Source organism: Oncorhynchus keta, chromosome 1 (genome assembly GCF_023373465.1).
Source record: "Oncorhynchus keta strain PuntledgeMale-10-30-2019 chromosome 1, Oket_V2, whole genome shotgun sequence".
NCBI classification, from domain to species: domain Eukaryota; kingdom Metazoa; phylum Chordata; class Actinopteri; order Salmoniformes; family Salmonidae; genus Oncorhynchus; species Oncorhynchus keta.
In genome coordinates this window covers 60,188,464-60,201,832 of record NC_068421.1, presented here as the reverse complement: position 1 = coordinate 60,201,832, position 13,369 = coordinate 60,188,464, and the positions used below count along the sequence as shown (strand labels likewise).

General features: G+C 43.1%; 1 protein-coding gene across 9 annotated transcripts in view; it reads left to right on the top strand.

Annotated features, from left to right (window-relative positions):
• Positions 1-555: 555 nt before the first annotated feature.
• The window catches only part of LOC118389684 (transcription factor E2-alpha-like), a 39,754-nt gene continuing 26,940 nt past the window's right edge, over positions 556-13,369 (top strand). For 3 of the 9 annotated variants that reach the window (XM_035779540.2, XM_035779551.2, XM_035779534.2), the window contains exons 1-8: positions 559-1,099; positions 4,347-4,448; positions 6,029-6,101; positions 10,651-10,724; positions 11,206-11,278; positions 11,652-11,692; positions 11,922-12,057; positions 12,287-12,333. In XM_035779540.2, coding sequence (XP_035635433.1) covers positions 4,368-4,448; positions 6,029-6,101; positions 10,651-10,724; positions 11,206-11,278; positions 11,652-11,692; positions 11,922-12,057; positions 12,287-12,333 — 525 coding nt within the window. In that variant the 5' untranslated portion in view covers positions 559-1,099; positions 4,347-4,367. Of the gene's footprint in view, positions 1,100-4,346; positions 4,449-6,028; positions 6,102-10,650; positions 10,725-11,205; positions 11,279-11,651; positions 11,693-11,921; positions 12,058-12,286; positions 12,334-13,369 lie in introns of all 9 variants that reach the window. The other 6 variants (XM_035779560.2, XM_035779545.2, XM_035779538.2 and 3 more) reach the window with 5 other exon arrangements.

Below are 13,369 nucleotides of genomic sequence, written 5' to 3'. Positions count from 1 at the left end.
ATCTATTATCTATTTCTTAGAAAATATTTTTGCCAAAATGGGATATACTCAATGGTGTGACCAGTTTTAAGGTGAACATTTTGATTATCAAGAAATTGTAAAAGTCTAACTGGCAAAAACAGGCTAGATCCTAGGCTAGATATTATGGCTAGTCTGAATTAACAATTTAGTGATGCCCACTCTGTTGGCACTACAGTACACATAGTTGAAGCCAAGCCTTGTACAACTAGTAGTGTGATATAGTTAGGCAATAAATGTTATTTATTTGACAATTTCACCCTTCTGCTTGGAGTAGCCTAGGCTACGTTTACAAAATGTAGACCGAGCAAAATGTTAACCACAGCATTAAAATGATGTCAGAGGCTACACTGTAGCCCCCTCACAGCCTCCCTGAGCACACAGCAAACCAGGCGTCAAGAAGAGGGAGGTTCAAATATGTATTTGCGGTCGGCTATTGGCTTCCGTGTCTGCTTGTCACTCATATATGTTTTTCTATTGGCTATGCTTTTACGGATTTATCATTCCATCTCGTGAAGCTGCTGTGTAATCGCAGCTAACTTTCCTACTATAACCTTCCGCTAAAAGGCGTAGTCCTTTAGATCTCCTTTATTTTGAAGAGTACACATTAACTGTTGGCCAACGATTTAACATATGCGGCGGTTACATCAATTTAAGTCGTTACAACTTATAGTTGTTCTTTTCCGATGAGCAAATAGGTTGTCTCTATATAGGCGTTTGAAATTGGACACCGCTGCTTTGAGGCCCTCTTTTTATGCGGAAGGATACGTTGTTGCTTCTGACAATGTGGACGGAGGTGGTTAAGATGTCTTCTAGAAGAATGAAATCATCTCAATTGTAACAACAAAAAGGAAGACGTGAGATTAATAACTAGATATTGTTTGGATGCAAACTGGTTACATTGTACTAATGACGTGGACAGTGTAACGAAGCAAGGTTCAGGAGGAATAAGGAAGACCTACAGCGATCCAATGCGTTTCACGCGCTGAGGTTGAAATTCTCTTGAAGTTTTATGTTTTTTCCCCCTGCGAGAGACAGCCTTTCTTTTTACTGTTGGATGCCAGACATTTGAAGATTAAAGGTAAAAAATGCTTCTGTTTCAGACTGACATAAAGTCGGGAAAATTGCACGAATTCATTAGGTGGGATGTGGCCAATTGTAGAACGTCTGACTTCTACAATTATCAAAAGTTTTGGGAATGTGTGGTTGAAGCGGGGGGATGCAAGTTTTTGTCTGGTTTCTAGTAAGGTGGTGAGTTCAGCCCTCAAGTGTGTGGTGGTCTCCGCACCAACCGTGTAGTGGGGGAAATTAGTCCTTTGTTCCCCATATAGATATAGGTTATTCTGAATTTGACTCACTTTGTGTTTACTAGTCACAATTTTCCCTTAAAGAAGCCTGTGTTCGATCAGTGGGAATGACGACTAAATCTAATCGGCTATATAGCCTAAGTAATGTTGAGGGGCATTATAAACTTGTACTTTCATTGGTTCACTCTGCCATTTCAAGAGTTCATCAGAAATGTAAAGCAACTAACGCAGACGTTTCAATAACCACTAATACACAAACAACGACCCGTTTATGAAAGTGGTTAAGCGGATGGTCACAGGCTAGATTTACATTTATTTTATTCCACATTTGGCAGGAAATTACTTATTTCCCCCACCATCTCCTTTTTGGACTAACTGAAATGCAAACTTCAACCTTGAGTTTGTTGTCGTATTTCAAAAGAAAGAACGTATTTATAACCTTATTAAAATTACTTACTCAGTTATTCAAGGAGGCCACATTATTTGTTTTTCAGTGTCTTTTAGGTGTTTTTTCTTTTCCTCAAGGTTAATGGAATTATTTTACGTTGTGTAGCGATAGATCCCATTCTTAATTCCACAACATAGAGCCCTTGGAAACTGACTATCCTCCGGCTGGAAAGCATCCCTTTTCAGCAGGCTATAGGACCTAGACGTGGCCTATTATCTTTGGAAACGGCTAGCGAGCGGAGTAGAATGATTTTGCAACCAGGAATAAATATTTACGTTGTTTCAGTTAGGGAAACTACGCGAAACGATATGGAAACATTTCATCGGAATGAAAATATCGTTGAACTCTGAATACATTTGCTCATGATGCTGTTCCCGACAACAATGTAAAGTTTTAGTTGGATTCCAGGCACATTATATTCCCTTGCTGAGAAGCAACAGTTGTATTTGAGTTTTTTTTTTCAACTCGAAACATATATTTATATTTTCTGTTAATGTCTATTCAAAGGAAAAACACAATTGTCCAAAACTCACATTCTGCTATTCGTTTTTTTGGTGGTGCTTGAATATGTTCGACGGTTTTGGGAAGTGCATGATGATCACAATGGATTTTGTATTGATGTCAGCTCTCAGAAACAGAGGCCTGGATATGCAAGGTTTGGGTAGAGTAGCCCACTTGTCAAAATGTGTTTTGCATAATTAAAATAACATTAAAATTGTGTTCAAAATATGTTCCTTTTTTAGGAATAGAGACTATAGTTTTGCACATGGAGGACGTCTTGCCTTGTCTGGCTCACGTGTACAAGGCGACCATAGCCCTAATCTATTGCTTCTGAATATTGTTCTAACTGGGTAGCAAAATATACTATTCTGTACAATAATATGTGTGTATCCACAGTGCCAGCGTCCCTTTAAATATCCAGATGTACCCACAACATTTTAGAACAGTAATTGTTTTTGTGGTTTATGTTTGGCAAGGTTTGTGTATCCTTGGCCTACCACCTTATCCAAAAGTGTGGCAAGACAACATTAAGGCATATTTACAGTTGGGCCTATTGTTATATTAGGGGGGGGGTCTTGTTTCAAGGTTAGGTCATGTAGGCCTAACCTGCCTTCACTTTCAATACCAAGGCCAAATCCTGATGGCTCCTTTGAATGGTTTATAGGCATTTTTTAAGTATTGTTTTTACACACGTCTTCTCCAAGGAATTTATTCAACGTTGAAGATACTAAAGCGTAATTTGTATTTTTTTTTAAATCCTTGATTCCACTCTGGGCTCAAAGGAACTACTAGCCCTGTGTGTGTGACAAATATGAAGAAAGTAAGAATAGCTTTCATTTTGCAATTGATGTATTGTTACAAATCTGGTGTTTACATTTACACCTGACAAGTTGCATTTATTTTGTGGTTCAAACCTTCAAATGGTTGTTTACAACAAATTGCACAAGAAATGGATTACAAAGGAGATTGTAAAAGTACACCACCTGTTGGCGCCCTAGTGCTTCTTCTCTGTTGCACTGGCAGTTTATTCTGAGGCATGTAGTGCTGCTGAGCATCTGAGCTCTGCTTCTTTGCCTCAGGCTCCCGTTGGAATGCAAAACACAGGGTAAATCCAGTATTCATGCTTCTTGTGCCATTTGACAAGGTTCCTCTGTGCTGACATATGGTAATTTGGTAATGACATGTTTGCATACATCCATTAGCTCTGCCTTTCACCCCTATTGCCTAGGTCTAACAATAGCTCCAATTATGTCTAATTGTAAACCTAATATACTTTACTTTCATGTAGAAATGGATGATCAACGTGCATGTGATTTGTTGTGGAAGACATGGCATGAGAGAAGTGGTTAGTCTTGGTAAAGTTTGAATAAGGGATACATTAACTAGGCAGGCCTATATTCTTCACACGGAGTGTCCGATTCCCTTTCTTGCAGCCTGTATAGTGATGCCTCACTATTCGTAACCTATGTGGTCATGCCCAAAGGAGTTAATTACCCTCTCTGGTCTTTCTTTATGTTGTATTTGTTCATATGTGATTGTTCACAATGATTTATTGCACTGGCCTATATGTGACAAGGGAAATGGTGCTACCCATTTTAACTAGGTTACAACAAAATAGTGTTGCCCTTTTTTTTTCTCTGAATATTGTTTGAATATCCGTGTCCCATATGCCAAAATACCCATGTCTGTCTGACAACTATCATGAAGAAGTCCTAGGCGGACAGGTGGCAGTGTTAAGGTTGTGGAGCCTCTGGGAATTCATCTAAACGACAATAAGAGGGGAAGGATCTTGGACTATTAGTCTGGGTACTCAACTTTCGCCAACTATTTACGCATCCGTGTCCAGAGTGAGTGGTAGGCAAGAGTGAATTACATGGCCAGAAAAAAGCAGTATGTTCATTCATTTTCTCAAGTGATAGAACTCAGAAATTCCTCAGGCATATCAGCCAGTAATATCTAGCCTGATTTTTAAAATTTTTTATTTATTCTTTCAGTCACATTCAATGTGTTTGTGCTCTTTAGTCTGGTTCCACTAAAAGTCAGTCTATCTTATTTGCGAATCTCTCTCGTAGGGTTGTTAGTGACTGAGGGGCATGAACGAGCAGCAGCAGCAGAGAATGACTGCAGTGGGAACACAAGACAAGGAACTCAACGACCTCCTGGATTTCAGTGCGGTAAGAGAGAGTGGGCTAGGGGTCTGGGACCAGGACATAGACTGCTGGACCGGGAGGGTGGGAGAGAGAGAGAGTGGGCTAGGGGTCTGGGACCAGGACATAGACTGCTGGACCGGGAGGGTGGGAGAGAGAGAGAGCGGCTGAATGGGGAGGGACGGGCCCGTTACATATCCAATATAATGACAGCAAAACCGTTAAACAGTTCTCCTTGTTCCCGATTCATTAGCAGGTTATAATTTTTCCACATTGCTTACCCCATGTTCTTTTCCATCCTTGAACTCCAGCATGGCAAAAGTAGCTTCATCCCTCCCAGAAGTTATTTGATTTTAATATAGTTGTTTTCTTTTACCCCATCCTCAATAAATCAAAGCAAGGTCACCTGAATGTACCACAGGTCCTTGATGTTTATTCATTGGTTTTAAACTAGTGTTTGAACATGAAAAAAGATCAGTAAGGTTGATTTTATGGTTTGGGCTGACCTGAATCCTGAAGATTTATTCAAGCGAGATGTATTTGATTCCTATTTTGCCGTAATGTTCTTATTTTGTGCACAACCTTGCAATATTTTGATGGCTGATAATTACTTATGGGAAGCGTTTGAAGGGACTCTCCATACTTTTGAGTGGTTCTTGCGCTGAAACACCCCACATCGTATTCAATTCAATACATGCTGTTTGGAATTGGGTAACCCTGTCGTTTATATCTCTTGAAAGCAGGTCTTTATGAATGGTCAGACTAATAGGAGATTTTGGGTTTGATTTTCATCTACTTGCTGGCATCAGCTTGTGTATTCATTCATTTTTACCGTATGATTTCTGTTGGGCTTTTAAGTTGACATTCATGTATTTTTTTTGATTATCTCTGAATAAATTGAATAGCTGAGCCTGTGTAAATAGATTATTATGGATAATTACTATAGGCTGAAAAATATCTGTGGATTCAAGACCTGGAACCCTAATTGAGTAAACTCTTGTCATCGGACTTGATGTCCCACGCATTGATATTCCTCCACTAACCACAGCATACTAATATAAGATCTGCCCAGGTATTTGATTTCCTCTCTGTGTTATTGAAGCCTTAGCGGTAAGGGAAATTCCATTGGTTTTATTCCCTCCCTTTCTTAATGGGCCACTAGTGTGTGTGTGTGTGTGTCAAGACTTAGGTTTGCTATGCACACATCCATTTGTGTCGCCACCCACTCAAATCAGAAATGTGTCCATGGTCCTGTAAGCAGTAGCTATGTATGGAATCTAAACTCTTTGGACCAAGGTGTGTGTGTGTGTGTGTGTGTGTGTGTGTGTGTGTGTGTGTGTGTTCTGTGGCAGGATTGGCTGATAATGTTACAGTATGGCTGTTGCTGGCCCAGATGCCAAGAGGCAGAAGCACATACAGTGGCTCATGAGATGGCATGTTAAGCAAGCACCTGTGACCAGGGATTAGGCTAGATCACTCTTAACATCCGTGTCCAGCCCACATTTCACATCACAGACGATGATCTAGCTTTACTGTATGTTCAAAGAAGGTGTGGCCAATGTGAATATTCACATCAGTATTTATTTCCCACCTCTTCTCTATTCTAGATGTTTGCACCACCTGTGGCTAATGGGAAGAACAGACCGACGACACTCGCTAGCAGTCAGTTTGGCGGATCAGGTAAGATTCTGTTCTGAATGCAGAATACTGTAAAACTGTCTTTCTGAGCCTTATTGTATCAAGTTTTGGTAAGGTCAGTAAGTAATGGATAATGGCTGTTTATATGTAGCTGCAACATTGCTATTTGTCCTTGTGTAATACGTTTAAAGTACTAGAGCAGTGGTGCAGTAGTGGTTTTGTTCTATTGCATTATGCCTTCACCCATTCACTTGGCAATAGAATTAAAGATACTGTATATATTTTTGATTGACCTCCTACTTTCGCTGTGTGGGGACTGTATTTGATCACCTTCTATTGCTGGTAGTAAGTTGTCCAGATCTGGTTAGTTTGATCCTAGTTCTCCTGTGGAAATATTCAAGCCTGCTCTGTCACTCCGTGTGCACATTTACCCTTTTCAACCCCTGCTCTTTTTATCTAACCAAGATGATTCATCTGTGCTAAAGCTTCAGAACGTTGTTGGTGCCTTTGAACGCTGTGTGTTGGATGACAAAATCTCTGTAATTCAGAAGAATGTCTCATTTATTTTTGGTTGTTGAATGAGACCCAACTTGTTTTTTGGTCGGGTGATGAAGCAAACCATCTTGGTGGCCGTTTAGATTTACAATATGTCTCTATTTAGCGAATTCAAATATTTTTTAAAAATATATTTTTTAACTTCCAATTCATCTTTTTCTACCACCAACATGGCTTGTATTTCAGAACACCTGAAATGTGCGAGTAGCTTTTGCTGAATGTTATTAGTAAGACATGTTCCTTCCCTCTGTCACCCTGCCAACCTGCAGTGTGAAATGGAGTCACACTCTGTGCGGCCCCCAGAGTAAGAACTCGGCCGCAGAGGAACAAAGGCAGAAAAGGGCTTATGGACTTGAAACGACTCCCCCACCCTGAAGTATAAAACACTCCTCCCCCAACTCGACACAGGGCTCTTCCCCCCACTTGGTTCACAGGAAATGGCTTCAGCCAGAGACAATGCCCCTCACCCCGAGCTCTGGAACACTTAACTGGCCCAGCATGGAGTGTTGGCCAGAGTGGGAACCCTCTGAATGGGGATCAGTGGCAGGACTCAGTTTGTTTCTATTACAGCAGGCAATTACTTAGCAGTGAGAAGTTCATTCCTGCCCCTGTCCTAAGTGTGCCCCTTGGTCATTGACACCATTCGAATGTGATACTTCAAGATGTCACATTTAACTTTCAGAGAACTCCAGGTAGCTCGTAATAGCACGAGTGCCACACTGCCAACCTCTAGAGATTCTGTTCGAGGTTATGACACAAGCCTATCAATCCAGTGAGAGATTAGGGCATCTGTAAGCTACAAGTCAGGCTTGTTGGATACGTTTCTTCCTGTTTTCCACGCTGAAGCTGCGCCAAATCCCTTGTTATAAGTAGATATACAATCAACAGGGAGTAGCATCGGTACAGGTCTAAATTACACGCTTCAGCAGTTTTACGTCAGTTTTTCACTTGAAGAGAATGTACTTCTTTTGAAGTAGGCAATGTATGTGAAAAATGTGTGTTTCGCACCTCTTCCACTTTTTCCTGAAATGACAACTTGACTTCAGTCCTCCATTATGATAAGATCACATTGCCATAACAAAGAGCAGCCTGTTTGTTTTGTATTGTTCTCCTGCAAACAGGTCAACTTCCTGTTTAACTGGCCCAACTGTAGCCTGTGACATCACCGCTTCTGTTCTACTAGTAGGTGACTGACTCAGCGCGGGAAAGGCACCGGTGGAGTTGTGGCCTACCAGTCCGCCTCTATTCACCAACACAAAAGTACTCGGAGGGGTGCTAATTGCATTAGGCGTCCTCCCCTCCTCGTCAGGGCCCATAGCCCAGAGCGTGTGGAGAGGGGAGCTGGGGCTGGGGCTGTGGGAGCAGTAACACTCACAGGGCTCCACCAGGCATCCCCTCACTCACCTCTGCAGCTGCTGGCCCCGTCATCCACCCACCCAGGACAGGCCACCACCCCCCCCAACAACAACAAACAACCCTCTCTCACAGGCAGAGACACGTGCTTGTGCGCATACACTCCCACACAAATATTATTTCAGATGATTGTCATAGGATGTTTGTTGTGTCCATCAGTGTCCATCAGTCCTTGTGACTAAATGTGACTGTCTTAGCAGTGTGACCTTGTATATATGTTTGTCACCTTATGATCTGAACAGCCAACTTCTATCAACTTCTACCAACTTCTATCAAATATGTCCTATACTGGTGGCATTAACTGTCTAGACCTAGCCTTTTGCTTGTGGTTTTAAGACGTATGCAAGAAACGATCCAGGCTGCCTTTTCAGAGGCATATTCGATTTTGCCCAGTGAGAAGATTTTGTGCCTCAAAATCAGATTATTTGTTCAGCGGCTGGCTGGCCTGTACAATGTTAATATTTCCCTCATGGCCTTCACTAGATTCTCATCTACTGAATCAGGTTAGATGTTGGAGTTCAACGTTTCAACAGGTAGAACGTGGGAGCAGAGAATGGAACCACACTTATATTATTATTATTATTATTATTATTACTTATAACATAATTTACACGTAAACAATGAAATTGAAGATATTCTGTAAAAGCGTTAAGAATGAACATGAAACAATTATTGCAGCATGAAGTCTGTCTTTAGTCCCCCCCCAGCCCTTTCCTTCTCCCCTCTTATCTCCCATGCCTTTTCCTCTTTCCTTCACCCCTGTCCTCCCATCCTCCGTCTCTCCTCCCCTCTTCCATAGTGACAGTAGGCTCCTCAGTGTTTGGCTCTCACTTCTCAATATAGCTGGCTGTGCGTCGGTGTCACCTCAGCAGCTCCCCACCTTGTTTAATTGCCTCCAAGTTAATTACTCCACCAAGTGTGAAACAATGTTGTCAGAGTTTCTCTGCAAGGCGATGCTCTCTCTATCTCATGTAGTACCCGCTCGCCAAATGGAGGCCTTTTATTAAGTGCCGTAGGTTTATGTGGGCACCAAATACTACTATTGACTGGCTGTTGGAACGAAGCCATTGTAGACACTGGATAATGGAGAAGATTTTTAAGAAGCCTTATTTTATGGCCCTGGGGTGCCACTTATGTGGATTTGATTGGGTCTCCGTATTAAGTGGACGAACTCTGCCAGCAGGGCTGTTGAAGCGGTGTCCATGCAAAGCCTGTCGCTCATATTTAGTTGTGTCCATCAGTCCTTGTGACTAAATGTGACTGTCTTAGCAGTGTGACCTTTCAGCTCACTGACAGTGACTGAGTAAGGCTGATATTTGGAGGTGCCTCTCTCTCTCTGCTCCCCTGCTTCTCCATGCCAGTGGCATCAGCTCCATAGATCATGGCTGTCATGGCGTGTGTAGGTGCTTGCACCGCTCTGTTAGCCTCATCACTCATTCTGAGTCGTCAGCCGCTCATCTCGCCCAGACCTTCTCTCCCTCCCCTCACTCTCTCTCACACATTTTTTTAATTAGGCAGAAATCAAAGGAGAAATATGAATATTCATAAGGAAACCGCATTAATATGCACAATTATGCAAATCAGTATGCAATTAAGCCCTGTGTCTCCAGAGAGGCTTGGTAGCATTAACGGATAAGACAAGGAGAAAGGGGTGATGGGGGTATTTTGGAATTTCTGCTCTACCAATCTTTAGAATGCTTGTTTTTCCTCAGCCACACAGCCGCCACTCGTGAAATGATTTAACATATTCATATATGATTTATGTATTGAATATGTATGTTTATTTGGTTTTTTATGGCTTACCATATTATGGCATCTGCACAACTGCTGTGAAACAAATGGCAGTGAGAAGCTAGACAATGACACATTCTGTTATCATTTGGTTTCTCAGTCAACTACGACAGGATCATTGCCCACTATAGAATCAGTGAAATGCCCCCTCTTTTTAGACTGGTGATTTAAAACAGCAGTTCCCATCACTGCTTCTTCAATTTGAGGTTTTCACGTGGACATGGAATGAATGTCCTTAATGCGACAATGACAGATTCTCTTAAAGGGGATCTGTTGTCCCAATGGTGTTTCCTTTTAAGACCTGTGAATGACAGGCTCAGGGACTCTGCAGTGCTGACAAGTTCACCTGAGTGATGGGTGCATTATGGCTACATTCCTACACATATACCCCTACATATTTATTTGGACAGTGAAACTAAAACAGAATTGTGCTCTATACTCCACCATTTGGGATTTGAGATCACATGTTTCATATTAAGCAACAGTATAGAATGTTACCTTTTTTATTTGACTGTATCTTCATACATGTATGTTTTACCATTTTAGAAATGAAAGCACTTGATGTATCTAGTTCCCTCATTTAAAGGTGTCTATAGGTATTTGGACAAATTCACTTGTATATTAAAGTAGTCAACTTTGTAGTATTTGGTCTTATATTCCTAGCATGATATGACTTATGTCTTCTTCAAATAGGGGGACTAAATGCAGAAAGTGCTTTGCTTTCTAAAAGGTAAAAGTGCTAAGTATAAAATGGCCTGGCCTCATAAATGGTGACGTTGTGTACTTTCTCCAGTCAGTGTGAGTCTGACCCTTTCATGTCTCTCTCTTCCAGCTCTGGATGAGCGCAATGGCTCTGGATCCTGGGGCCCAGGAGAACAAAACAGCCCCCCCTTCAACCAGGGAAGGGTAAGCACTACCAGGGGCTCATCACAGGCTCACATACACTACACACTCACTTCACAACAGCTCAGTGCATTGGCAAACTATGCATATGATTCAGACTGGTAGTGTTACTTTGTACCTAATAGCCTGGCTCAGAGTCGGGCATTGGCAGGCTCTGCGCTAGTCTTTACCTCTGTGGAAGCCCAATGGTAATTTGCGGCTTCACATCCACGGTAACTGTCTTGGCTCGTCTCATTGTAAATATAAAGGAACGGTGTACAGGGGGTGAAGATTGGCTGCAGAAAACTGTTATTACCACAACTTGATGATTAAGAAATTGCTAGAGAGACTGGATCCCGTACACATTTCCTGAGCTCACATGGTAGTTTACAGACAGGGATGAACCAGTGCACTGGCCATGGCATGGAAGGACTCATTACTGATCGGTGAACTCTGCTGACTGACTCTTTACCATGTTCTCTTCCCCTCTGTGTTTTTCCCACAGGGCTACGGAGATGGCTCCCACTACAATGAGCACGAGGGCCTGTCATCCCCCTTCCTCAGCTCAGGAATCGGAGGTAGGCTACGCTCAGTCTCTGATGACTTGTCTCTGTGTCTTTCAGTGTTGTAATTGGGATAGGTTGTAAATAAGTAGTGGAGTTACTGTTGGTGTGCACGTATTTTGTTATAACCATGAAATGATCTGAGTGACAAAGTGCCAGGAAGCGTGTGTGTGTTGGATGTTAAGAGCACTGGAGCAGAAATGCTCCCTTGGGTTTTGTCTGGCCAGCAGCTGAGTGCTCTGAAGGGGGGGGGGGACTTTTATCACTACTTTGTATTTTAAACAGCTACTGATTCAGACTTTTTGTCATTGTTAAACGTTGGGTATTTGGAGTATACTTTAACTACCATTCCATAGGGAACCCGATAATTGTCCATTTCTTCTTACAGGTAAAAATGAGAGGATACCATACTCTTCCTTTGGTGGCCAGGTAAGTGCTTCTGACCCCTTTGCCTATTAAACCTAGTTAAGATCATAGTTTAGGTTTACCATGTCTCCAATTCTAACTTGATTTGAGCTAGTCTGGTTTCAGTATAAAGATGACCCCATTTTCTCACTTGTCCTTTCATCTGAAACACATTGAATTAGAGATTTCCCAGATCTGTGCATTCCTGCATGTGTTGTCTGTTAACCCCTTGTTCTTTGTGTTGCTCTGCCAGCCCGGCTTCCTACCCAGTGACATCGTCATGCCCAGTCCAGATGCCATGTCCCCCTCTGGGCTAAAGTCTACCTCTCAGTTCTACCCCGGATCGTACCCCAACAACCCCAGGAGGAGGCCTCCCGATGGCCAGCTAGGTACGGTGGTTCGGGAAGAAGCCCACATTGGTTCTTTGTAATGTTTTCCAGGCTCTTGCCTTCTGTCAGATGATTTGAGCAAGAGTATTAGTAATAGGCGTAGCATGATTCTCTAACTGTGAAAACGCTAGCAATACACAATCATTAGGATGTTATTTTCAAACGAGACACAACAGTTGACCTTGATGAAGCGAGCCATGTGATTTACCTTCTCTCTGTCTCCCTGTAGACACCCAACCCAAGAAGATCCGCAAGCCCCCTGGCCTGCCGTCCTCGGTGAGTGTTCATTCTGCTCCCCTTCACAGCCCACAGACAGTCTCCCCACACTAACCCACTCACCACCCTGTCTGTCTGCTCCAGCAGCTCTGTCGGACAGACACAGACAGACACAGACAGACACACACACACACAGACACAGACAGTCTCCCCACACTAACACTCACCCACTCACCACCCTGTCTGTCTGCTCCAGCAGCTCTGTCGGACAGACACAGACAGACACACACACACACAGACACAGACAGTCTCCCCATACTAACACTAACCCACTCACCACCCTGTCTGTCTGCTCCAGCAGCTCTGTCGGACAGACAGACAGTCTCCCCACACTAACACTCACCCACTCACCACCCTGTCTGTCTGCTCCAGCAGCTCTGTCAGACAGACAGTCTCCCCACACTAACACTCACCCACTCACCACCCTGTCTGTCTGCTCCAGCAGCTCTGTCGGACAGACACAGACAGACAGACAGACACAGACAGACACACACACACACACACACAGACACAGACACAGACAGTCTCCCCACACTAACGCTCACCCACTCACCACCCTGTCTGTCTGCTCCAGCAGCTCACAGACAGAGAGAAACAGACAGACAGACAGAGAAACAGACAGACAGACAGACAGAGAAACAGACAGACAGACAGACAGAGAGACACAGACAGACAGACAGAGAGACACAGACAGACAGACAGACAGAGAGACAGACAGACAGAGAGACACAGACAGACAGACAGAGAGACACAGACAGACAGACAGAGAGACACAGACAGACAGACAGAGAGACACAGACAGACAGACAGAGAGACACAGACAGACAGACAGAGAGACACAGACAGACAGACAGAGAGACACAGACAGACAGACAGAGAGACACAGACAGACAGACAGACAGAGAGACAGACAGACAGACAGACAGAGAGACAGACAGAGAGACACAGACAGACAGAGAGACACAGACAGACAGACAGAGACACAGACAGACAGACAGACAGACACAGACAGACAGACAGACACAGACAGACACAG